The sequence below is a fragment of the Mustelus asterias genome, chromosome 20, assembly GCF_964213995.1.
Source record: "Mustelus asterias chromosome 20, sMusAst1.hap1.1, whole genome shotgun sequence".
NCBI classification, from domain to species: Eukaryota; Metazoa; Chordata; class Chondrichthyes; order Carcharhiniformes; family Triakidae; genus Mustelus; species Mustelus asterias.
This window is the reverse complement of record NC_135820.1, coordinates 21,235,611-21,262,505: the sequence shown is the minus strand read 5'-3', so window position 1 is coordinate 21,262,505 and position 26,895 is coordinate 21,235,611. Positions and strand designations below refer to the sequence as shown.

Sequence of the window (26,895 nt, the reverse complement as noted above, 5' to 3'; positions counted from 1 at the left end):
CAAAGTGCTCTCTACTTCATTTCCTCAGAGTTGGTCAACCTATTATCGTGTCAGGAAGGTCATGCTTGATAAACCTCATTGAATTCCTTAAAGAATTCCTTACAGAAAGAGTAATGCAGTAGACACCATGGGTGGAATTTTAGCACCTCACCTCTTGGTGAGCCGGGAAAATAGTGTGTGAAGCTAAAAATCTTGATTTGCTCCCGGCGCCAAATGGTTTGTGAACTTCCCAGCCCCTTTCGAGTGACTTGAACTGCATTGCATCCAGAAAGGGCTCAAAGCTCATTAGCATGAGATTGACTGGATTTCAATATCATTAGCGAGCTCAGCATGCAATCGTCCCTCCCCCTCTGGAGGCTTCCCACTCTCCAGTATGTTGTCACGCCGGTGCCAATTAGTACAGGTCTTTAAAAGCATGGCTCAGGCATAGAAGCAGCAAAGGAGAGCTAGGAGGTGAGTACTGCTGAGCACCAACCTTCAGGGTGTGGGTAGGGTGGGAAGGGGGGTGGAGGGGGTCAGCTGCTGCCATAGTTCGGGATGGCTGCTGGGCTTGCCTGGGCATGGGGGCAGGGAGGGAGGCCTTCATCACATTCCACCAACTAGGAGACGTGGTGACCCACAGCTTCAACCCGCATATGCCCCTCTCTAGCCCCCCCCCCCACCCCACCATGGAGCCCATGACCCCTCTGTCCCCTGCGCCCCCGCCGAAGCCCTCAACCCCTCCCCCCATGAAGCCCTCAAGCCCCCTAACCTCCCAATGAAGCCCTCTACCTCCCCCATGGAGTCCTCAAGCCCTATCCCCCAAACTATTGTTCACACACCTGACATGAGTCCTATTGATATCACACGAGGGTGATGAGCCTGGGTTGTCCATGTCAGCGAGTTCCCTATCCAAGCAGGAATGTGATAATGACTCGCTATGTGGCACAATGTGATGGTGCCCTGGTGCAACACAAATCTGACTCCTACCTGTTCTCCGACTGCACACTGGTGCTTCGGCCCACGTCTGAGTGAGGGTTGAACTGGATGAACGCTGGGTCTTGCGGGGTGGGGTATAAGATGGACACTCACCCTTGCTGCCTGAACCGAGGTCATTCATTTTCTTGCGGCACTAGCTGCCGGTACTCCGTGTCAGTGAGTGGGCACTTACTGTCGCTGCCACCGCTGACCGGGCCACATTGCCGTCCTGACTCCTGGGTCGTCTGTCCTCTTGGGTGTACAAGATGGCTCGCCTCTCTTCAATGGATCCAGCAGCCATCCTAACTATCCCTCCATAAAGCGTGGGGCTGCTCTACACAGTGCCATCTGGCATGACTGACTGTGAGTGCATCATTAGTATTTAAGTACAGCTCCTCCTTGTTAACGGTGTACATTTGTGGCCACTTTGGGTGAGTCACGTGCCTTGAGCCTCAATGACAGCAAGTCTCACAACACCAGGTTAAAGTCCAAAAGTAGTTAAAGTGGTTAATACTGAGGATGAATGTTACAGTACATATTAATAATTTGCAGAAAGGGCTTTTACAGCTTACCTGGTATCTCCTAAGTAAGCACCAGACTCTTGTCAAGAACTTTTCAAATCGCACGTCATCAATACAACTGTACCTATAGAGCTGTTCCTAAAAATGATGGGACAGAATATTTTTAATGTCTAAGTAATTGTTCCATTGATGTATTCAATAACAAAGTCAGCAAGGTAGAACAAGAGACCTACTGCAATAGGAAGTTCTGTGCTATAGCCATTAGCCGATTAAGTAGGTGTTTGAGTTGGAGATTGTGATAGAAGAGTACAAGGTCAACTTTCCGTCCTGCACTGCAGTGAATACAGGTCTGGTAATTTTGTCCAAAGATGTTGAATTACTTATACTTCCAATATGTTTGTCAGTAAATCCTGTTCTATATTTGATGTTCAACAGAAGGTAGGTCACAGTTGTTTGCACATCTGGATTGCAAGGTGGCACAGTGGTTAGCATCGCTGCCTCACTGCGACGGGGACCCAGGTTCAATTCCAGCCTTGGGTCACTGTCTGTGCAGAGTTTGCACGTTCTCCCCGTGTCTGTGTGGGTTTCCTTCGGGTGCTCTGGTTTCCTCTCACACTCCAAAGATGTGCAGGTTAGGTTGATTGGCCATGCTAAATTGACCTTAGTGTCAGGAGGATTAGTAGGGGAAAAGTGTGGGGTTATGGTGATAGGGCCTGGGTGGGATTGTGCTCGGTACAGACTCGATGGGCTGAATGGCCTCCTTCTGTACTGTAGGGATTCTATGAATCTATTTCACTTAGAACTAATTCACCTTGTTAATCAGGTTCAGATTTAAACTCAAGCCTTCAAAGAGAATGAATAATGCACAAACTAGGGTGAAAGTGTCTCATTCATTGAATTTACTTATCCACCAACAAAAAGATGAGCATTTCACTCTATCTGCAGGCCTTAAAGGTCGGCAAGGAAGAGACTTTACCTAGTCAGTCTTCAAAAGGGTAGAATCATAGAATCCTTACAGTGCAGAAGGAGGCTATTCGGTCCATCAAGCCTGCACCGACAGCGATCCCACTCTATCCCTGTAATCCCATTTTTCATCCTGCTAATTCCCTCACACTAATGGACAATTTATCATGGCCAAACCACCTAATTCGCACATATTTGGACTGTGGGGGAAAACCAGAGCACCCGGAGGAAACCTGCGCAGCCACGGGGAGAACTTGCAAACTTCACACAGACAGTGAGCCAAGCCGGGAATCAAATCCGGGTCTAACTACTGTGCCACCATGCCGGAGATATTATCCTTGAATAATTTACCACCAAATACAAGTAATACTTGATTAATAGTGTTCATTATTGCTTAGGATCATAAGAGAGGCTAACAAAAATAAAAACGTGAAAACAATAATGCTGGTAACCAGCTGTAAACAAACACCTTGGATAAACTTAAAGTAACAAGGGCAGCACGGTGGCACAGTGGTTAGCACTGCTGCCTCACAGCTCCAGGGACCCGGGTTTGATTCCCGGCTTGGGTCACTGTATGTGTGGAATTTGCACGTTCTCCCCGTGTCTGCGTGGGTTTCCTCCGGGTGCTCCGGTTTCCTCCCACAGTCCAAAGATGTGCAAGTTAGGTTGATTGGCCATGTTGAATTGCCCCTTAGTGTCAGGGAATGTGTAGGTTAGAGGGATTAGTGGGGTAAATTTGTGGGGATAGGGCCTGGGGTGGGACCGTTGTCGGTGCAGACCTGATGGGCCGAATGGCCTCCTTCTACACTGTATGATTCTATGATTCTAACAAAAAGTACTTCCTCTGATTTAGAGAAACATAGAAACAAGAAGCAGGCGTAGGCCATTCAGCCCTTCTAGCCTGCTCTGCCATTCATGTTGATCATGGCTGATCATCGAAATCAATATCCTGATCCCCCTTTCATAGAAATCATAGAAACCCTGCGGAAGGAGGCCATTCGGCCCATCGAGTCTGCACCGACCACAATCCCACCCAGGCCCTACCCCCACATATTTACTTGCTAATCCCTCTAACCTACGCATCTCAGGACTCTAAGGGGCAATTTTTAACCTGGCCAATCAACCTAACCCACACATCTTTGGACTGTGAGAGGAAACCGGAGCACCCGGAGGAAACCCACGCAGACACGAGGAGAATGTGCAAACTCCACACAGACAGTGACCCGAGCCGGGAATCGAACCCGGGACCCTGGAGCTGTGAAGCAGCAATGCTAACCACTGTGCTACCGTGCTGCCCAGGGTTATTTTGGTTTTCCCTTTCCTCCCATAACCCTTGATCCTTTTAGCCCCAAGAGCTATATCTATTTTTTTCTTGAAATCACACAATGTTTTGGCGTCAATTACATTCTGTGGTAGTGAATTCCACACATTCACCACCCTCTGGATGAAGAAATTTCTCCTCACCTTAGTTCTAAAAGGTTTACCCCTTATCCTTAAACTATGCCCCCTAGTTCTGGACTCCCCTACCATTGGAAACATTCTTTCTGAATCCACCCTGTCGAACCCTGTTAGAATTTTATAAGTTTCTATGAGATTCCTCTCTCACTCTTCTAAACTAGGGCGGCATGGTAGCACAGTGGTTAGCACTGCTGCTTCACAGCTCCAATGTTCCGGGTTCGATTCCCGGCTCGGGTCACTGTCTGTGTGGAGTTTGCACATTCTCCTCGTGTCTGCGTGGGTTTCCTCCGGGTGCTCCGGTTTCCTCCCACAGTCCAAAGATGTGCGGGTTAGGTGGATTGGCCAGGTTAAAATAAATTGCCCCTTAGAGTCCTGGGATGCGTAGGTTAGAGGGATTAGCGGGTAAAATATGTGGGGGTAGGGCCTGGGTGGGATTGTGGTCGGTGCAGACTCGATGGGCCGAATGGCCTCCTTCTGCACTGTAGGGTTTCTATGATTTCTATGAAACTCCAATGAACATAATCCTAACCGACTTGTCTCTCCTCATATGACAGACCTGCCATCCCAGGAATCAGCCTGGTAAACCTGTACTCCCTCTATGGCAAGGGCATACTTCCTCAGAGAAGGATACCAAAACTACGCACAATACTCCAGGTGTGGCCTCACCAATGCCCTATACATTTGCAGCAAAACATTCCTGTCCCTATACTCAAATCCTCTCGCTATGAAGGCCAACATACCATTTGCCTTCTTTACTGCCTGCTGTACCTGTGCATTTACTTTCAGCAATTGATGCACAAGGACTCCAAGATCTCATTGAGTATCCACCTCTCTCAATTTATACCCATTCAAGTAATAATCTGTCTTCCTATTATTACTACCAAAGCGGATAACCTCATATTTATCCACATTATACTGCATCTGTCATGCAGATGCCCACACACTCAGCCTGTCCAAATCACACTGAAGCATCTCTGCATCCTCCTCACAGCTCACCCTCCCACCCAACTTTGTATCACCTGCAGATTTGGAGATAATACATTCAGTTCCCTCTTCCAAATCATTAATATATAATGTGAACAGTTGGGATCCTAGCACAGATCCCTGCGGAACCCCATTAGTCACTGACTGCCAATCAGAAAAAGACCCATTTATGCCAACTCTTTGCTTCCTATCTGCTAACCAGCTTTCTATCCATCTCAAGACATTGCCTGCAATCCCATGTGCTTTAACTTTACATAGTAGTCTGTTATGTGAGACCTTGTCAAAAGCCTTCTGAAAGTCTAAATAAACCACATCCACTGGTTCTCCTCGGTCAATTCTACTAGTTACATCCTCAAAAAATTCCAATAGTTTCGTTCAGCATGATTTCCCTTTTGTAAATCCATGCTGACTTTGTCTGATCAAACCACTGCCTTCCAAATGCTAAATTATGAAACCCTTAATAATGGAGTCTAGCAACTTCCCCAGTACCGATGCTAGGCTCACTGATCTATAGTTCCCTGTTTCCTCTCTATCTCCCTTTTTGAATAACGAGCTTACATTAACTACCCTCCAATTTGTAAGAACTATTCCAGAGTCCAAAGAATTTTGGAAAATAACCCTCAATGGATCTACTATTTCCAGGGCCACTTCTTTAAGTACTCTGAGATGAAGATCATCAGGTCCTGGAGATTTATCCACCTTCAATCCCAACCTCTTTTTCCCCCACATTCTTCATTTGAAGAAAAGTTCAGCATTAAGCCTATGTTGTTTCACATTACTGGTGTCACAAACCTGTAGTCACCATCCTGGTTTCCACAGATCTGCCAGGATTTCAACTTGTTTGTTGGATTAAGCAAATTATTTAGTGAAGAAATGCCTCGGTGTTGCTTTTTGACTCTACTGTGCCTCAGTCCTGGTCTTTGTCTGACTCTATAGTGCCTCAGTCTTGGTCTGTGTCTGACTCTATAGTGCCTCAGTATTGGTCTGTGTCTGACTCTATAGTGCCTCAGTATTGGTCTGTGTCTGACTCTATAGTGCCTCAGTATTGGTCTGTGTCTGACTCTATAGTGCCTCAGTATTGGTCTGTGTCTGACTCTATAGTGCCTCAGTATTGGTCTGTGTCTGACTCTATAGTGCCTCAGTCCTGGTCTTTGTCTGACTCTATAGTGCCTCAGTATTGGTCTGTGTCTGACTCTATAGTGCCTCAGTATTGGTCTTTGACTCTATAGTGCCTCAGTCCTGGTCTTTGTCTGACTCTATAGTGCCTCAGTCCTGGTCTTTGTCTGACTCTATAGTGCCTCAGTCCTGGTCTGTGTCTGACTCTATAGTGCCTCAGTATTGGTCTTTGTCTGACTCTATAGTGCCTCAGTCCTGGTCTTTGTCTGACTCTATAGTGCCTCAGTCCTGGTCTTTGTCTGACTCTATAGTGCCTCAGTCCTGGTCTTTGTCTGACTCTATAGTGCCTCAGTCCTGGTCTGTGTCTGACTCTATAGTGCCTCAGTCCTGGTCTGTGTCTGACTCTATAGTGCCTCAGTATTGGTCTTTGTCTGACTCTATAGTGCCTCAGTCCTGGTCTTTGTCTGACTCTATAGTGCCTCAGTATTGGTCTTTGTCTGACTCTATAGTGCCTCAGTATTGGTCTTTGTCTGACTCTATAGTGCCTCAGTATTGGTCTTTGTCTGACTCTATAGTACCTCAGTATTGGTCTTTGACTCCATAGTGCCTCAGTATTGGTCTTTGACTCTATAGTGCCTCAGTATTGGTCTTTGACTCCATAGTGCCTCAGTATTGGTCTTTGACTCCATAGTGCCTCAGTATTGGTCTTTGACTCTATAGTGCCTCAGTATTGGTCTTTGACTCTATAGTGCCTCAGTATTGGTCTTTGACTCTATAGTGCCTCAGTATTGGTCTTTGACTCTATAGTACCTCAGTATTGGTCTTTGACTCCATAGTGCCTCAGTATTGGTCTTTGACTCTATAGTGCCTCAGTATTGGTCTTTGACTCTATAGTGCCTCAGTATTGGTCTTTGACTCCATAGTGCCTCAGTATTGGCCTTTGTCCTGACTCTCGAATGTCTCATTGGTGGGCATGTATTGGACAGAAGTCAGCAGTGTTTCAGTACCAGGAGGCAGTGGCAATTTAATGAGGGAAGAAAGGTCCGAGATACCTTTTACTCCCATCAACTTAAACACGCTTTCTCTTAGCTTCATTTCTCATGGCACTAATGCCTAATTTCAGGCAGAATGCTGGATAAAAATCTTACCCAATGTCTTCTAAATATAGCAACGTACAGGGCCAAGCAAAACACCTGATACTGTATTAATAATATATAAGCATATTTCAGCAGATGCTGCAATCTGAAACAAAAACAGCAAATGCTGGAAAATCTCAGCAGATCTGACAGCATCAGTGGAGACAGAACAGAGTCATATTTCAGCGCTGGATGACCCAATCCAGACTTGAAGTGCCCTATTTATCATTTTAACTCTAAGTGCTGGGTGGACCTGAAACTGAGTGTGTTTCAGACCCGACTTTTAAACCTGTTCTCAGGCGCAACAATACGCACTCCGCCTGAAAAAATAGCAGCGATTCTGAATCGCGCTGCAGAAGCCTGTGGGCGGGGCTTACCGAGCCCGAAACACTGCAGCTCCAATTGGCACCTCCATCTGCGCAGTAAAAAAAAACGCTCCCCTGCCACATCGTTTCCGGGCCAGATTTTGCCTCCCCCTGAGCCCCACAGACATTGCCCCACCCCCACAACATACCTGATCCCCTAATCCCCCCAACCCCACCCCGCCACCCAGACCGATCACGGGCCCCTCTCCTCTTCCCCCCCACCGATCACACGCAGAATGACATGGGACCCCCCCACCGATCACACGCAGGGTGATAGCAGACCCACCTCCCTCCCCCCCCACCAGAGAGCCATCTGACCCACCCTCTCCCCCCCACGAGAGAACAATCTGACCCGCCTCCCTCTCCCTCACCAGGGAGCCATCTGACCCGCCTCCCTGCCCCCCCCCCACCACCACCAGAGAGCCATCTGACCCACCTCCCCCAACCACCAATCTGAGTCAGAGAGCCGCCGGAAGCTCAGAACGTACCTCCTCAGAAGCTGGAGCTCGAATTGGACCTTTGTGGACCATGTCTGTTTTGCGCCGAATCTGCACAGGCGAACGTGGTGGTAAAGGGGGAAGTGCCGGTAAGTTTGGGCGTGCAGTCCATTAAGTCAATTTAAATGCATGCAAATGCATTTAAATTGACGTCGTGCCCGTTTTGGGTGCGGTCCTGACGGCGGCCATTTTAGGCCCTTGGTAAAGGGGGAATTGGCACGGAGGCGGGTGCGGATCATGGTATTCGCCTCACACCCGACTTTACCAAGTTTTCACACCCGGAAACGGGCACAACTTGATGGTAAAATTGGGCCCGAAATATTAGCTCTGTTCTCTCGCCACAGATGCTGTCTGACCTGAGATTTCTCAGCACCTGGTACTGCAAATTGCCCATAACAATGCACAAATCCTTGGATGTCCCCTCAGTTTTTTGGAGATATGTAGTACTTTGGAAGGATAAATAAGGAGGCTGCCTAATGCTTGGTTAAAAATCATCTAAACAGGATGTAGAAAACAATAGGATCTTGAGATACAGCTACAGAAATCAATAAAAAGTGCAATTCATGTTAACATGGTTATTAAAAGCAAATAAAAACACAGGAGTTCATTGCTAGAGGAATAGAATTGAAACGCAGAGAAGTCATGTTAGACCACAATTCGAATACAGGGTGTAGTGAGGCACCAGTGAAGAGGAAAGGGAGATTCACCAGACCTGAGAAGTTATATTGATCAGGAAAGGCTGTGCAGGGCTCCTTTCTCTAAAACTGAGGGCTAATCTGATGGAGATGTTTAAAATTATTCAGGAGCTTGCTATTGATGATGGACGGCATGTTTTGCGGCAGCAGGAAATGGCACGCGCTCGCTGTAGGCAGGGTCTTATGGTCCCGCCATTTTCAATTGGGTTTCCCAATGAATGCACTCCTCATTCTCTACACCCTGTCACTGTAATACGATATTCTGCACCCTCTGCTTTCCTTCTCCCCTATGTACTCTGTGAACGGTATGCTTTGTCTGTATGGTGCACAAGAAACAATACTTTTCACTGTATTCTAATACATGTGATAATAAATCAAATCAAATTGTTGCCAGGAAGCCTGCGACAGTGTTGCCGACTTCAACGGATGTTTCTATTCGTGGGAGAGATCAAGATATGATCACTTATAAATCCAATCAGCTATTCAAAGGAAACTTATTCAAGCAAAGAGTAGTGAAATTGCAAAAGTTGCTATTACACGGAGTTGAGATAAATTACAGATATTTTTAAGTAGCAGCTGGATATGCAAAGGAGAGGGGAATGGAACTTCTCTGAACTTCTTCAAACACATTTACATCCTTTTTTAAAATCAATACTGTTGTACACAATACTCCAGATGTGGTCTCACCAGTGTCCTGTACAACTGGAGCATAATCTCCCTATTTCTGTAATCAATTTCCCTCACAATAAACAATAACATTCAATTAGCTTTCCTAATTACTTATTGTATCTGCATACGAGCTTTTTGTAATTCATGCATTAGGACACCCACATCCCTCTGAATCTGAGAGCTCTACAAACTCTCAGGATAGGACAAACTCCTCAGGACAGGACAGGATAGGATTAGCTGAAGTTGAGTGGGAGAAGATGTATTGTAGAGCATGCACAGAGGCATAGACGAGTTGGTCTGAATGGCCTCTTCCTATACTGTAAATATTATGTAACTCTGCATCATGCAGAAGAACTATCATCTCTCAGGTGGTGCAAAGCAAAGGACATTTCATACTCTCCCACCTCTCATGATCAGGTAAAATAATAAATCAATCACTCACCAGTTTACTCAAGTAGTTCCGGCTGACTTTTCTAACTTCTCCTTTATATCGTAGGCAGGCAACTTCATTCTCAAAGTGTAAGTCAACACGTGGGAGTGGGGTTGTAGGGATTGCGAGTCTCAAAGGATAACAGTATACCAGTCTGTCCATTACCTCCGGTCTCTCCACCTCTTCTGTGGGAAAGCAAACAACAGGGCAGGTTCATAACTATTAATTAGAAACCAGAGCAACATTTGTAGAGAAACGTGAAACCTGAAATTAAAGACATAATGCAGAATGAAAGCATTAGAAATATTCAAAGACTCTGCTTCCACTGCCTTTTGAGGAACGGAGTTCCAAAGGCTCATGACATTTATTCTGAGAGAATAAAAATTTCCTTTTCTGTTTTAAATGGACAACCTCTTATTTTTAAACATTGAGCTCTAGATCAAGATTATGGCGCATTAAGTTGATATTTCTCTACACCCTAGCTATGACCATAACACTACATTCTGCATTCTCCTTTCCTTCCCTATGTACGGTCTGTTTAGCATGCAAGAAACAATATTTTTCACTGTACACTAATACATGTGACAATAAAAAATCAAAACAAATCTCAGGAGAGGACATATCCCCACCACGTCCACCCTGTCAAGACCTCTCTCAGCATCTTATTAATTAAGTCGCCTCTTACTCTTCTAAACTCCAGTAGATACAGCCCAACTCACCCATTCCTTGTAATAGTTCAGTAAACCTTCTCTGAACTTCTTCAAACACATTTACATCCTTTTTAAAATCAATACTGCTGTACACAATACTCCAGATGTGGTCTCACCATTGTCCTGAATGATGAAGCATAATCTCCCTACTTCTATAATCAATTTCCCTCACAATAAACAATAACATTCAATTAGCTTTCCTAATTACTTATTGTATCTGCATACTAGCTTTTTGTAATTCATGCATTAGGACACCCAGATCCCTCTGAATCTGAGAGCTCTACAAACTCTCACCATTAATAATAAGCTTCCTTTTTATTCTTCCTGTCAAAATGGACAATTTCATATTTTCCCACATTTTACTCCATTTGCTAGCTCTTTCCCCACTCATTTAATCTATCTATATCCGTTTGTAACCTCCTTATGTCCACTTCAGAACTTACTTTCCTACTTGGTATCATTAGCAAATTTAGCAATCACACCTTGGTTCCCTCCACCCAAGTCATTTATTCTAAATTGTTAAAAAGTCGAAACCCCAACACTGATCCCTATGGCATACCAGTGGTTACATCTTGCCAACCAGAAAAAGACCCATTTATGCCTACTCTCTATTTTCTATTAGCTAGCCAATCTTCATTCCATGCCAAAATGTTACATAGAACATAGAACATTACAGCGCAGAACAGGCCCTTCGGCCCACGATGTTGCACCGACCAGTTAAAAAAAAAACTGTGACCCTCCAACCTAAACCAATTTCTTTTCGTCCATGAACCTATCTACGGATCTCTTAAACGCCCCCAAACTAGGCGCATTTACTACTGATGCTGGCAGGGCATTCCAATCCCTCACCACCCTCTGGGTAAAGAATCTACCCCTGACATCGGTTCTATAACTACCCCCCCTCAATTTAAAGCCATGCCCCCTCGTGCTGGATTTCTCCATCAGAGGAAAAAGGCTATCACTATCCACCCTATCTAAACCTCTAATCATCTTATATGTTTCAATAAGATCCCCTCTTAGCCGCCGCCTTTCCAGCGAAAACAATCCCAAATCCCTCAGCCTCTCCTCATAGGATCTCCCCTCCATACCAGGCAACATCCTGGTAAACCTCCTCTGCACCCTCTCCAAAGCCTCCACATCCTTCCTGTAATGTGGGGACCAGAACTGCACACAGTACTCCAAGTGCGGCCGCACCAGAGTTGTGTACAGTTGCAACATAACGCTACGACTCCTAAATTCAATCCCCCTACCAATAAACGCCAAGACACCATATGCCTTCTTAACAACCTTATCTACTTGATTCCCAACTTTCAGGGATCTATGCACACATACACCTAGATCCCTCTGCTCCTCCACACTATTCAAAGTCCTCCCGTTAGCCCTATACTCAACACATCTGTTATTCCTACCAAAGTGAATTACCTCACACTTCTCCGCATTAAACTCCATCCGCCACCTCTCGGCCCAACTTTGCAACCTGTCTAAGTCTTCCTGCAAACTACGACTCCCTTCCTCACTGTCTACCACACCACCGACTTTGGTGTCATCAGCAAATTTGCTAATCCACCCAACTATACCCTCATCCAGATCATTAATAAATATTACAAACAGCAGTGGCCCCAAAACAGATCCCTGAGGTACACCACTTGTAACCGCACTCCATGATGAATATTTACTATCAACCACCACCCTCTGTTTCCTATCCGCTAGCCAATTCCTGATCCAATTTCCTAGATCACCCCCAATCCCATACATCTGCATTTTCTGCAGAAGCCTACCATGGTGAACCTTATCAAACGCCTTACTAAAATCCATATATACCACGTCCACTGCCTTGCCCCCATCCACCTCCTTGGTCACTTTCTCAAAAAACTCAATAAGGTTAGTAAGGCACGACCTACCTGCCACAAAACCATGCTGACTATCACCTATCAATTCATTACTCTCCAAATAACTATAAATCCTATCCCTTATAATTTTTTCCAACATCTTGCCGACAACAGAAGTGAGACTCACCGGTCTATAATTCCCGGGGAAGTCTCTGTTCCCCTTCTTAAACAATGGGACAACATTCGCTAACCTCCAATCTTCTGGTACTATACCAGAGGCCAACGACGACCTGAAGATCAGAGCCAGAGGCTCTGCAATCACTTCTCTTGCCTCCCAGAGAATCCTTGGATAAATCCCATCCGGACCAGGGGATTTATCTATTTTCAGACCCTCCAGAATATCCTGCACATCCTCCTTATCAACTGTAATACTGTCTATTCTACTCCCTTGCAACCCAGTGTCCTCCTCAGCTATATTCATGTCCCCTTGCGTGAACACCGAAGAGAAATATTGGTTCAATGCTTCACCAATCTCCTCCGGTTCCACACATAACTTCCCTCTGCCATCTATAACTGGCCCTAAACTTGCCCTAACCAACCTTCTGTTCTTGACATACCTATAGAACGCCTTAGGATTCTCTTTAACCCTATCCGCCAAAGTCTTCTCATGTCCCCTTTTAGCCCTTCTAAGCTCGCTCTTCAACTCCCTCTTAGCCAATCTAAAGCTTTCTAGTGCACTACCCGAGTGCTCACGTCTCATCCGAACATAAGCCTCCTTTTTCTTTTTAACCAACAAAGAAACTTTTTTGGTGCACCACGGTTCCCTAGCCCTACCAATTCCTCCTTGCCTGACAGGGACATACCTATCACAGACTCGCAGTAGCTGCTCCTTGAAAAAACTCCACATGTCGGACGTTCCCAGTCCCTGTAATCTCCTAGTCCAACCTATGTTTCCTAATTCTCTCCTAATAGCCTCATAATTACCCTTCCCCCAGCTAAAACCACTGGCCCGAGGTTCATGCCTATCCCTTTCCATCACTAAGGTGAACGTAACCGAATTGTGGTCACTATCGCCAAAATGCACACCAACTTCCAAGTCTAGCACCTGGTCTGGCTCATTTCCCAGCACCAGATCCAATATAGCCTCACCTCTAGTTGGCCTGTCTACATACTGAGTCAAAAAACCTTCCTGCACGCTTTGAACAAAAACTGACCCCTCTAACGAGCTAGAGCTATAACAATTCCAGTCAATATTAGTCAAGTTAAAATCCCCCATAACAATTGCCCTATTACTTTCACTCCTAAGCAGGATTGACTCCGCAATCCTTTCCTCAACCTCTCTAGAACTTTTAGGAGGTCTATAAAAGACTCCCAACAGGGTGACCTCTCCTCTCCTATTTCTAATCTCCGCCCATACTACCTCAACAGATAAGTCCTCATCAAACCTCCTCTCTGACACTGTGATACAATCTCTGACCAATAATGCTACCCCTCCCCCTCTTCTACCTCCTTCCCTACTTCGACTAAAACATTTGAACCCCGGGACCTGCAGCATCCATTCCTGCCCCTGCTCTACACCTTTTGTTTTCTGCAATAACCTTTAATGTGGCACCTTATCAAATGGCTTCTGGAAATCTAAGTACAGAACATCCACTGGTTCCCCTTTATCCACAGAACATGTTACTTCATCAAAACGCTGCATGGAGTTTGCACGCTCTCCCCATGTTTGCGTGGGTTACCTCCAGGTGTTCCGGTTTCCTCCCACGCTTCAAAGATGTGCGGGTTAGGCTGATTGGCTGTGCTAAATTGCCCCTTAGTGACTCTGGATGTGTAGGTTAGAGGGATTAGCAGGGTAAATATATGGGGTGATGGGGATAGAGCCTTGGTGGGATTGTTGTCGGTGCAGACTTGATATGCCGAATGGCCTCCTTCTGCACTTTAGGGTATCTATGGTTTCTAAAGAACTTCAATAAATTTGTTAAACATGATTTCCCTTTCACAAGACCAATTGACTTTGTCTGATTGAAATGAATTTTTCCACGTGCCCTGCTGTAGCTTGCAACATTTTCCTTATGACTGATGTTAGGCTAACTGGCCTCTGGTTTCCTGCTTTCTGTCTATTATTTCCCTTTTTGAATAAAGGAGTTACGTTTGTTATTTTAAAATCTAAAGGAACTTCACCAAATCTAGGGAATTTTGGAAAATTAACACCAATGCATCAACTATTGCACTAGCCACCTCCTTTAAGGCCCTAGGATGAAGTCCATCATGACCCAGGGACTTGTATTTCCGCAGTGCTAACAATTTGTTAAGTAGAACTTCCCTGACAATTGTAATTTTCCCAAGTGCTTTCTTCCCTTTCAATTCCCAATTTATAACCATTCTGGGATGTTACTTGTGTCCTTCACATCAAAGACTGATGCAAAATATTTGTTCAATTCATCCACTAAACCCTACTTTCTGTTATTAATTTCCCAGACACACTTTCCATAGGACCAGTGCTGACTTGGTGAACTGTTTTCTTATTTAAATATCTATAGAAACTCTTACTATCTGTCTTCATATTTCTAGCTTGCTTTCTCTCGTACTCTAATTTTTCCTCTTTATTAATATTTTTGTCATTCTTTGCTGTTCTTTATATTCTGTCCAATCTTCTAACCTGCTGCCTGTCTGTGCAATTATATGCTTTTTCTTTAAGTTTGATACTATATCTCTCCTACCTATCCTTTAACCTCATTTGCCAGTTCACTTTAGCTCTGCTTTCATGCCTTCATAATTGCCCTTATTTAAGTTTAAAATACTAGTCTTGGACTCAATCTTCTCTCCCTCAAACTGAATGTAAAGTTCAATCATATTATGATTGCTGCTATCTAGGGGTGCCTTCACTAATAGGTCATTGATTAATCCTGTCTCACTGCATAATATCAGGTCTGGTTTAGACGGCTCTCTGGTTAGAACATAGAACAGTACAGCACAGAACAGGCCCTTCGGCCCACGATGTTGTGCCGAGCTTTATCTGAAACCAAGATCAAGCTATCCCACTCACTATCATCCTGGTGTGCTCCATGTGCCTATCCAATAACCGCTTAAATGTTCCTAAAGTGTCTGACTCCACTATCACTGCAGGCAGTCCATTCCACACCCCAACCACTCTCTGCGTAAAGAACCTACCTCTGATATCCTTCCTATATCTCCCACCACGAACCTTATAGTTATGCCCCCTTGTAATAGCTCCATCCACCCGAGGAAATAGTCTTTGAACGTTCACTCTATCTATCCCCTTCATCATTTTATAAACCTCTATTAAGTCTCCCCTCAGCCTCCTCCGCTCCAGAGAGAACAGCCCTAGCTCCCTCAACCTTTCCTCATAAGACCTACCCTCCAAACCAGGCAGCATCCTGGTAAATCTCCTCTGCACTCTTTCCAGCGCTTCCACATCCTTCTTATAGTGAGGTGACCAGAACTGCACACAATATTCCAAATGTGGTCTCACCAAGGTCCTGTACAGTTGCAGCATAACCGCAAGGCTCTTAAACTCCAACCCCCTGTTAATAAAAGCTAACACACTATAGGCCTTCTTCACAGCTCTATCCATTTGATTGGCAACCTTTAGAGATCTGTGGATATGGACCCCAAGATCTCTCTGTTCCTCCACAGTCTTCAGAACCCTACCTTTGACCCTGTAATCCACATTTAAATTAGTCCTACCAAAATGAATCACCTCACATTTATCAGGGTTAAACTCCATTTGCCATTTTTCAGCCCAGCTTTGCATCCTATCTATGTCTCTTTGCAGCCTACAACAGCCCTCCACCTCATCCACTACTCCACCAATCTTGGTGTCATCAGCAAATTTACTGATCCACCCTTCAGCCCCCTCCTCTATGTCACTAATAAAAATCACAAAGAGCAGAGGACCAAGCACTGATCCCTGTGGCACTCCGCTAGCAACCTGCCTCCAGTCCGAAAATTTTCCATCCACCACCACCCTCTGTCTTCGATCAGATAGCCAGTTACCTATCCAATCGGCCAACTTTCCCTCTATCCCACACCTCCTCACTTTCATCATAAGCCGGCCATGGGGGACCTTATCAAACGCCTTACTAAAATCCATGTATATAAGAACATAAGAAATAGGAGCAGGAGTAGGCCATCTGGCCCTTCGAGCCTGCCCCGCCATTCAACAAGATCATGGCTGATCTGAAGCGAATCAGTTCCACTTACCCGCCTGCTCCCCATATCCCCTAATTCCCTTATCGATCAGAAAACTATCTACCCGTGATTTAAACATATTCAACGAGGAAGCCTCCACCACTTCGATGGGCAGAGAATTCCAGAGATTCACTACCGTCTGAGAGAAGAAGTTCCCCCTCAACTCTGTTCTGAACCGGCCCCCCCTTATTTTGAGGCTGTGCCCTCTAGTTCTGGTTTCCCTTCTAAGTGGAAAGAATCTCTCCACCTCTACCCCATCCAGCCCCTTCATTATCTTATATGTCTCTATAAGATCACCCCTCATCCTTCTAAACTCCAACGAGTACAGACCCAATCTGTGCAATCTCTCCTCATAAGCTACACCCCTCATCTCCGGTATCAACCTGGTGAACCTTCTCTGCACTCCCTCCAAGGCCAATATATCCTTTCGCAAATAAGGGGACCAAAACTGCACACAGTACTCCAGTTGCGGCCTCACCAGTGCCTTGTACAGCTGCAGCAAGACCTCCCTGCTTTTATATTCTATCCCCCTCGCGATAAAGGCCAACATTCCATTCGCTTTCTTGATCACCTGCTGCACCTGCAGACTGAGTTTTTGCGATTCGTGCACAAGGACCCGCAGGTCCCTCTGCACAGTCGCACGATGTAATTTTTCTCCATTTAAATAATATTCCAATTTACTATTATTTCTTCCAAAGTGGATAACTTCACATTTGCTAACGTTATATTCCATCTGCCAGATCCTCGCCCACTCGCTCAGCCTATCCAAATCTCTCTGCAGACTTTCCGCGTCCTCCACGCAATTCGCTTTCCCACTCACCTTCGTGTCATCAGCAAACTTGAATACCCTAGATTCAGTCCCCTCCTCCAGATCATCTATGTAAATGGTAAACAATTGAGGCCCCAACACCGAGCCCTGCGGCACGCCACTGGTCACCAACTGCCAACCAGAAAAGCACCCATTTATCCCAACTCTCTGCTTCCTGTTAGATAGCCAATCCCTAATCCATGTACATGACATCAACTGCCCTACCTTCATCAACACACTTAGTTACCTCCTCAAAAAATTCTATCAAATTTGTGAGGCACGACTTGCCCTTCACGAATCCGTGCTGACCATCCCGGATTAATCCGCATCTTTCTAAATGGTCGTAAATCCCATCTCTAAGGACCTTTTCCATCAATTTACCAACCACCGAAGTAAGACTAACCGGTCTATAATTACCAGGGTCATTTCTATTCCCTTTCTTAAACAGGGGAACAACATTCGCCATTCTCCAGTCCTCTGGCACTATCCCCGTGGATAGCGAGGACCCAAAGATCAAAGCCAAAGGCTCTGCAATCTCATCCCTTGCCTCCCAAAGAATCCTAGGATACATTTCATCAGGCCCAGGGGACTTATCGACCTTCAGTTTATTCAAAACTGCCAGGACATCCTCCCTCCGAACATCTATTTCCTCCAGCCTATTAGCCTGTAACACCTTCTCTTCCACAAAAACATGGCCCCTCTCCTTGGTGAACACTGAAGAAAAGTATTCATTCATCACCTTGCCTATCTCTACTGACTCCATACACAAGTTCCCACTACTGTCCTTGACCGGCCCTAACCTCACCCTGGTCATTCTTTTATTCCTCACATAAGAGTAAAAAGCCTTGGGGTGTTCCTTGATCCGACCCGCCAAGGACTTCTCATGTCCCCTCCTAGCTCTCCTAAGCCCCTTTTTCAGCTCATTCCTTGCTAACTTGTAACCCTCAATTGAGCCATCTGAACCTTGTTTCCTCATCCCTACATAAGCTTCCCTCTTCCTTTTCACAAGACATTCCACCTCTTTCGTGAACCATGGTTCCCTCACTCGGCCATTGGTTGGCTCCAGAATATGCTGTTCTAAGAGAACATCCCAAGAACATTCTGTGAACTTCTCATCTAGGCTACCTTTGCCCAGCTGAATTTTCTTGTCTATACTTAGATTAAAATTCCCCATGATTATCGCCATACTTTTGTGACAAACTCCCATTGTCTGATTCTTTATACTTTGTCCTATTGTGTAGTTACAATTAGGAGGCCTGTACTCCCATAAGTGACTTCTTGCCTTTATCATTTTCCATCTCAACCCAAACTGCTTCTACATCCTGTTCTCCTGAACTTAGGTAATCTCTCTCTAATTTACTAATACCATCATGAATTACAGATCCACCCCTCCACCTTTTCCTAACTTTCTGTCACATACTCATGTACTAAACATCACGTACTCTTCAATATTTAGGTCCTAGTCTGTGTCATTATGCAGCTATGTCTCTGTGATGCCTATCAATTCGTACTTATTTATTTCTATTTGCTCTATCAGTTTGTGTGTTTTATTTGAATGCTACATGCATTCAGATACAGAGCCTTTAGTTTTTTCCTTTTATTATTTTAGAAGGTAAGGAGTAATTTTATTACAGTTTTGAAGATATTAAAGGGAATAGATAGGGTAGATAAAGAGAAACTACCGTTGACTGGGGAGTCCAGGACAAGGGGCACATAGTCTAACAGTGAGAGCTAGACTTTCAGGAGTGAAATTAGGAAACAACTCTACATGCAAGAGTGGTAGAAATGTATAACTTTTCCAGAAATGTCAATTGATATTAGCTCAATTGTTAATTTTAAAACTGAGATTGATAATTTTTATAAGCCAAAGTTCTAGCTTTGATTCTTAGATATGGATGTACTATCTATCCCTTCCTGTCATATCAATCCCATATTAATACCTTTCTCTCTTGCTTTGTCTCTACTCTTTGGTTTGCTACATCTTCCCAAATTAGATCTCCTGCCCCCATTATTTAGCATAAAACTTTCTCTATATTCCTAATTATGTGGCTCACTAGAACACCATCCCCAGTACGGTTCAGGCTGTCCCTACGGTACACTCTCACTTTCCCCAGTAACTAGGGCTGTAGTCACTGAAGTTTAGAAGGTAAGGAGTAATTTGATTCAGTTTTGAAGATATTAAAGGGAATAGATAGGGTAGATAAAGATAAACTACCGTTGACTGGGGAGTCGAGGACAAGGGGCACATAGTCTAACCGAGAGCTAGACTTTCAGGAGTGAAATTAGGAAACAACTCGACATGCAAGAGTGGTAGAAATTTATAACTTTTCCAGAAATGTCAATTAATATTAGATCAACTGTTAATTTTAAAACTGAAATTGATAATTTATGTCAGCCAAAGCTCTGAGGAGATCAAGAGATATGGGGAAAAGTGGGTATATGGAGTTAGGTCGCTGGTCAGGCATGATCTTAGTGAATGGTGGAACAGGTTTGAGGGGCTAATTGGACAACTTCTATTCCTATGAGATGAGGCAAGAGTGACAGAGGAGAGATCAGTCGACACAATGGGAGGGAGATAAAGATGAACGTGTGCTGAATAATTAAGAGAATGTCAGGCACAGCTTTCGAGGAAAATTGTGGGTTACAGCGTAATGAATTTATTGGTTATACTATTTGTCTAGTATTCCAAAGGCTTGGACTAATGATGAAGAGCTCAAATTTCATCATAGCAGTTTGATAATTTGAATTCAGTTTTAGAAATCTAGTACAGGTAAAATAGACCGTAAGGCCATCAGATGTAGTAAAAACCCACTAATCTCCTTATCCAGTCTGGCTAACACCGTAAGGCCATCAGATGTAGTAAAAACCCACTAATCTCCTTATCCAGTCTGGCTAACATGTGACTCCAACAGGGTTGACTCATAACTGCCCTCTGAAAAGACGTGACAACTTACCAGGTCAACCAGGGACGTAAAAAGATTTTGTCAGTAACGCCAATATCTTGGGGGGGAAATTTGCTAATGATCTTCGGGAGGGTTTAAACTAATTCAGCAGGGGGGGGGGGTGTGTACCTGAATTGTAGCTCCGGTGTACAGGAGGTTGAGAGTAGTGAGGTCATGGATGAGGTTTCAGGGTCGCAGGAGTGTACTGGCAGGCAGGAAGGTGGTTTAAAGTGTGTATACTTCAATGCCAGGAGCATCCGGAATAAGGTGGGTGAGCTTGCAGCATGGGTTGGTATCTGGGATTTCGATGTTGTGGCCATCTCGGAGACATGGATAGCGCAGGGACAGGAATGGTGGTTGCAGGTTCCAGGGTTTAGATGTTTCAGTAAGTGCAGGGAAGGTGGTAAAAGAGGGGGAGGTGTGGCATTGTTAGTAAAGGACAGTATTACGGTGGCAGAAAGGACATTTGATGAGGACTTGTCTACTGAGGTAGTTTGGGCTGAGGTTAGAAACAGGAAAGGAGAGGTCACCCTGTTGGGAGTTTTTTACAGACCTCCGAAAAGTTCCAGAGATGTAGAGGAAAAGATTGCAAAGATGATTCTGGATAGGAGCGAAAGTAACAGGGTAGTTGTTCTGGGGGACTTTAACTTTACAAATATTGAGTGGAAAAGTGATAGTTCGAGTACTTTAGAGGGTCAGTTTTTGTCTAATGTGTGCAGGAAGGCTTCCTGACACAGTATGTAGATAGACCAACAAGAGGCGAGGCCACATTAGAAACATAGAAACCCTACAGTGCAGAAGGAGGCCATTCGGCCCATCGAGTCTGCACCGACCACAATCCCACCCAGGCCCTACCCCCACATATTTACCCGCTAATCCCTCTAACCTACGCATCTCAGGGGCAATTTTTAACCTGGCCAATCAACCTAACCTGCACATCTTTGGACTGTGGGAGGAAACCGGAGCACCCGGAGGAAACCCACGCAGACACAAGGAGAATGTGCAAACTCCACACAGACAGTGACCCGAGCCGGGAATCGAACCCAGGACCCTGGAGCTGTGAAGCAGCAGTGCTAACCACTGTGCTACCGTGCCGCCCATTGGATTTGGTACTGGTAATGAACAAAGCCAGGTGTTAGATTTGGAGGTAGGTGAGCACTTTGGTGACAGCGACGACAATTCGATTACGTTTACCTTAGCAATGGAAAGGGATAGGGATATACCGAAGGACAAGAGTTATAGCTGGGGGAAAGGAAATTATGATGCGATTAGGCGAGATTTAGGTGGCATAGGTTGGGGAAGGAAACTGCAGGGGATGGGCACAATTGTAATGTGGAACTTGTTCAAGGAACAGCTACTACGCGTCCTCAATAAATATGTACCTGTCAGGCAGGGAGGAAGCAGTCGTGTGAGGCAACCGTGGTTTACTAAAGAGGTTGAATCTCTTGTGAAGAGAAAGAAGGAGGTTTATGTTAAGATGAGACGTGAAGGCTCAGTTAGGGCATTTGAGAGTTACAAGTTAGCCAGGAAGGACCTAAAGAAAGAGTTAAGAAGAGCCAGGAGGGGACATGAGAAGTCTTTGGCAGGTAGGATCAAGGAAAACCCTAAAGCTTTCTATAGGTATGTCAGGAGTAAAAGAATGACTAGGGTAAGATTAGGGCCAGTCAAGGACAGTAGTGGGAAGTTGTGCGTGGAGTCTGAAGAGATTGGAGAGGCACTAAATGAATATTTTTTGTTGGTATTCACACAGGAGAGGGACAGTGTTGTCGAAGGGAGTACTGAGATACAGGTTGTTGGACTGGACAGGATTGAGGTTCATAAGGAGGAGGTGTTAGCAATTCTGGAAAGGGTAAAAATAGATAAGTCCCCTGGGCCGGATGGGATTTATCCTAGGATTCTCTGGGAGGCTAGAGAGGAGATTGCAGAGCCTTTGGCTTTGATCTTTGTGCCGTCATTGTCTACAGAAACAGTGCCAGAAGACTGGAGGATAGCAAATGTTGTCCCCTTGTTCAAGAAGGGGAGTAGGGACAACCCTGGTAATTATAGACCGGTGAGCCTTACTTCTGTTGTGGGCAAAGTTTTGGGAAGGATTATAAGAGATAGGATTTATAATCACCTAGAAAGGAATAATTTGATTAGGGATAGTCAGCACGGTTTTGTGAAGGGTAGGTTGTGCCTCACAAACCTTATTGAGTTTTTTGAGAAGGTGACCAAAGAGGTGGATGAGGGTAAAGCGGTTGATGTGGTGTATATGGATTTCAGCAAAGCGTTTGATAAGGTTCCCCATGGTAAGCTATTGCAGAAAATACGGACACATGGGATTGAGGGTGATTTAGTGGTTTGGACAAGGAATTGGCTAGCTGTAAGAAAACAGAGGGTGGTGGTTGATGGGAAATATTCATCCTGGAGTTCAGTTACTAGTGGTGTACCGCAAGGATCTGTTTTGGGGCCACTACTGTTTGTCATTTTTATTAATGACTTGGATGAGGGCGTAGAAGGATGGATTAGTAAATTTGCAGATGACACTAAAGTCGGTGGAGTTGTAGACAGTGCGGAGGGAAGTGGCAGGTTACAGAGGGACATAGATAAGCTGCAGAGCTGGGCTGAGAGGTGGCAAATGGAGTTTAATGCGGAAAAGTGTGAGGTGATTCACTTTGGAAGGAGTAACAGGAATACAGAGTACTGGGCTAATGGTAAGATACTTGGTAGTGTGGATGAACAGAGGGATCTGGGTGTCCATGTGCATAGATCGCTGAAAGTTGGCACCCAGGTTGATAGGGTTGTTAAGAAGGCGTACGGTGTGTTAGCTTTTATTGGTAGAGGGATTGAGTTTCGGAGCCAGGAGGTCATGCTGCAACTGCACAAAACTCTGGTGCGGCCGCACCTGGAGTATTGCGTACAGTTCTGGTCGCCGCATTATAGGAAAGATGTGGAAGTATTGGAAAGGGTGCAGAGGAGATTTACCAGGATGTTGCCTGGTATGGTGGGAAGATCTTATGAGGAAAGGCTGAGGGACTTGAGGTTGTTTTCGTTAGAGAGAAGGTTAAGAAGTGACTTAATAGAGGCATACAAGATGATCAGGAAGATTAGATAGGGTGGATAGTGAGAGCCTTTTTCCTTGGATGGTGATGGCTAACACGAGGGGACATAGCTTTAAATTGAGGGGTGAGAGATATAGGACAGATGTTAGAGGTAGGTTCTTTACTCAGAGAGTAGTAAGGGCGTGGAATGCCCTGTCTGCAGCAGTAGTGGACTCATCAACATTAAGAGCATTCAAATGGTTATTGGATAAACATATGGATGATATTGGAATAGTGTAGATTAGAGGGGCTTTAGATTGGTTTCACTGGTCGGCGCAACATTGAGGGCCGAAGGGCCTGTACTGCGCTGTAATGTTCTATGTTCTACCACATCTGGGAATGGATTTAAAAACTGCTGACTTGCAAAGACATTTACTGTTTGCATTTAAATGTGATTATTTGTGATATGGTTTCAGCAACAGCTCTCCATTCCTGTGTGTAGGTTTCTCACCTGATATATTGCACTCTTTGAGTAATGCTAAATGCTTCTCTCGGACTCGTTTCACGTATTCACCAGATATATAGTAGATCTTCCCACAGATTGCTTCCACAGAATCTTTAGCCACTGCTGCCACATGGGGCCCACACTGTTTCCGCAAGTGTTCCAGCCTCTCCTGCATTCAAGCAAAAGACTGAGTCAGAATTAGTCCAACAGATCAGGTCACTGCATAGACCTAGAAATAAATTTTTGTGAAGGGTCTTAAAGAGTCATTTCTGTTCTCAAGCTTCTTTGGTAATTAACCCCAGTTTCTCATCACCAAGTATTAATCCTGCTCATGTATTCTCTCATAAAATGCATATGATGTGTGGAAAGAGGATTCTATAGATATGTGCACTAGTGGCATTAAAATCTGCATCAAGCTGAAGGTAATTATGTGGTCACAAGGGTGTCAGAGTGTAAAGTGGGCTGAAATCTACATTTCCATGAGTGCAGAATGGGGAGGCACTGCAGTCATAAAGATCTCGGGAAGCAGCTGAAAGGGTGTGAGGGGCCCATTGAGATGAATTGAATAAATCTTTGGTGACACGGTGGCACAGTGGTCAGCACTGCTGCCTCACAGCGCCAGGGACCCGGGGTCAATTCCAGCTTCGGGTGACTGTCTGTGTGGAGTTTAACATTCTTCCCGTGTCTGCGTGGGTTTCCTCCGGGTGCTCCGGTTTCCTCCCATAGTCCAAAGATGTACAGGTTAGGTGAACTGGCCGTGTTAAACTAACCCTTAGTGTCAGGGGGGTTAGCAGGGTAAATGTGTGGGGTTACAGGGATAGGGCCTGGCTGGGATTGTTGCTGGTGCAGGCTTGATGGGCCGAATGGTCTCTTTCTGCACTGTAGGGATTCTAATATTCTATGTGACTGTCCCCATGCAGGAATGAGAGGTGACTCTCCATTTTGAGGCATGTAGTGAGGAATACATATACATGAGAGGGTAAGAAAACAGAATTTAGTCCCTCAAAATCTATCCCAGCACTCAAGCCATTAATCTTGAGCTATAAATGCCCATGAAATCTCATCTTCCAGGATTTAAACTCCCTCACTGAAATCCATCCTGCTGATGTATTAATGCAATGAATTTTACCTATTTATTCTCTGTGGACAGCCATTTGCAGCCTTTTCCCCTGGTTTCTATGGCTATGTGTTAGTCATTGTAAATTCAGTGTAACAAACACTGATACATGTGAACATGTATCATTGCAGTAAAAAAATTCCCAGTGTAACTTTTTAATCAATCCCTTTCTATTAAAATTACTCATTAAGCCATAAGCCTCTGGTACCCTACTTCTTCCAGTGAAGCCCACTACTATTGTATCCTAATTCCATTTGAATCCACTTGTCACACAAAGGAGCTTTCTCTTCTAAATCTCTTCTAATTTCTCCATTCAAGGCAAAATCTCTAGCACACCCTCCATAGAAAGCCTATTCTATCACCCTTCTTCGCTCTTATTGCCCTAATATCCCAATTGCTATCTGTCCCTCTAGTGCCCTAATACCCCCATTAATATCCACGCCTCTAGTGCCTCATGTACAGCTCTCTTGAATACTGCAAGAGCCCATTGTTAATGGAAAATGTCCTGAGGGATAGGATTTATGACCATTTAGAACGATGCAGCTTAATCCGGGATAGTCAACACGGATTCGTGAAGGGTAAGTCTTGCATCACAAATTTGATTGAATTTTTTGAGGAGGTAACTAAGTGTGTCTATGAAGGTAGAGCAGGTGATGTCATATACATGGATTTTAGTAAGGCGTTTGATAAGGTCCCCCATGGTTGGCTCATGAAGAAAGTAAAGAGGTGTGGGATAGAGGGAAATTTGGCCGATTGGATAAGTAACTGGCTATCTCATAGAAAGAGTTTTAACAACACCAGGTTAAAGTCCAACAGGTTTATTTGGTAGCAAATACCATAAGCTTTCGGAGCGCTTATCTCATAGAAGACAGAGGGTGGTGGTGGATGGAAAATTTTCTGACTGGAGACCAGTTACCAGCGGTGTACCACAAGGATCAGTGCTTGGTCCTCTGCTATTTGTGATTTTTATCAATGACTTGGAGGAGGGGGCTGAAGGGTGGGTCAGTAAATTTGCTGATGACACCAAGATTGGTGGAGTAGTGGATGAGGTGGAGGGCTGTTGTAGGATGCAAAGAGACAAAGAGACATTTGGAGGGCCAAAGGGCCTGTTTCCTATGCTGTACTGATAGGATGCAGAGCTGGGCCGAAAAATGGCAGATGGAGTTTAACCCTGATAAGTGCGAGGTGATTCATTTTGGTAGGACAAATTTAAATGCAGATTACAGGGTCAAAGGTAGGGTTCTGAGGAATGTGGAGGAACAGAGAGATCTTGGGGTTCATATCCACAGATCTCTGAAGGTTGCCACTCAAGTGGATAGAGCCGTGAAGAAGGGCTATAGTGTGTTAGCGTTTATTAACAGGGGGGTTGAGTTTAAGAGCCGTGGGGTTATGCCGCAACTGTACAGGACCTTGGTGAGACCACATTTGGAATATTGTGTGCAGTTCTGGTCACCTCACTATAAGAAGGATGTGGAAGCACTGGAAAGAGTGCAAAGGAGATTTACCAGGATGCTGCCTGGTTTGGAGGGTAGGTCTTATGAGGAAAGGTTGAGGGAGCTAGGGCTTTTCTCTTTAGAGCGGTGGGTGTTGAGAGGCGACTTAATAGAGGGTTATAAGGTGATGAGGGGGATTGATAGAGTGGACGTTCAGAGACTGTTTCCTCGAGTGGATGTAGCTGTTACTAGGGGGCATAACTATAAGGTTCATGGTGGAAGATATAGGAGGGATGTACGAGGTAGGTTCTTTACTCAGAGTGGTTGGGGTGTGGAATGGACTGCCTGCTGTGATAGTGGAGTCGGACACTTTAGGAACTTTCAAGTGGTTATTGGATAGGCACATGGAGCACACTAGAATGATAGGGAGCGGGATAGCTTGATCTTGGTTTCGGAAAAGGTTCGGCACAACATCGTGGGCCGAAGGGCCTGTACTGCGCTGTACTGTTTTATGTTCTATTACAATAG

General features: G+C 44.9%; 1 protein-coding gene across 4 annotated transcripts in view; it reads right to left on the bottom strand.

Annotated features, from left to right (window-relative positions):
* The window catches only part of pcif1 (phosphorylated CTD interacting factor 1), a 198,167-nt gene that overhangs the window by 73,087 nt on the left and 98,185 nt on the right, over window positions 1–26,895 (bottom strand). For all 4 annotated transcript variants that reach the window (XM_078236329.1, XM_078236332.1, XM_078236330.1 and 1 more), the window contains exons 10-12: window positions 23,824–23,986; window positions 9,804–9,976; window positions 1,530–1,616 (exon numbers count right to left, since the gene is read on the bottom strand). In XM_078236329.1, the coding sequence (XP_078092455.1) occupies window positions 1,530–1,616; window positions 9,804–9,976; window positions 23,824–23,986 (423 nt within the window). The remainder of the gene's footprint in view (window positions 1–1,529; window positions 1,617–9,803; window positions 9,977–23,823; window positions 23,987–26,895) is intronic.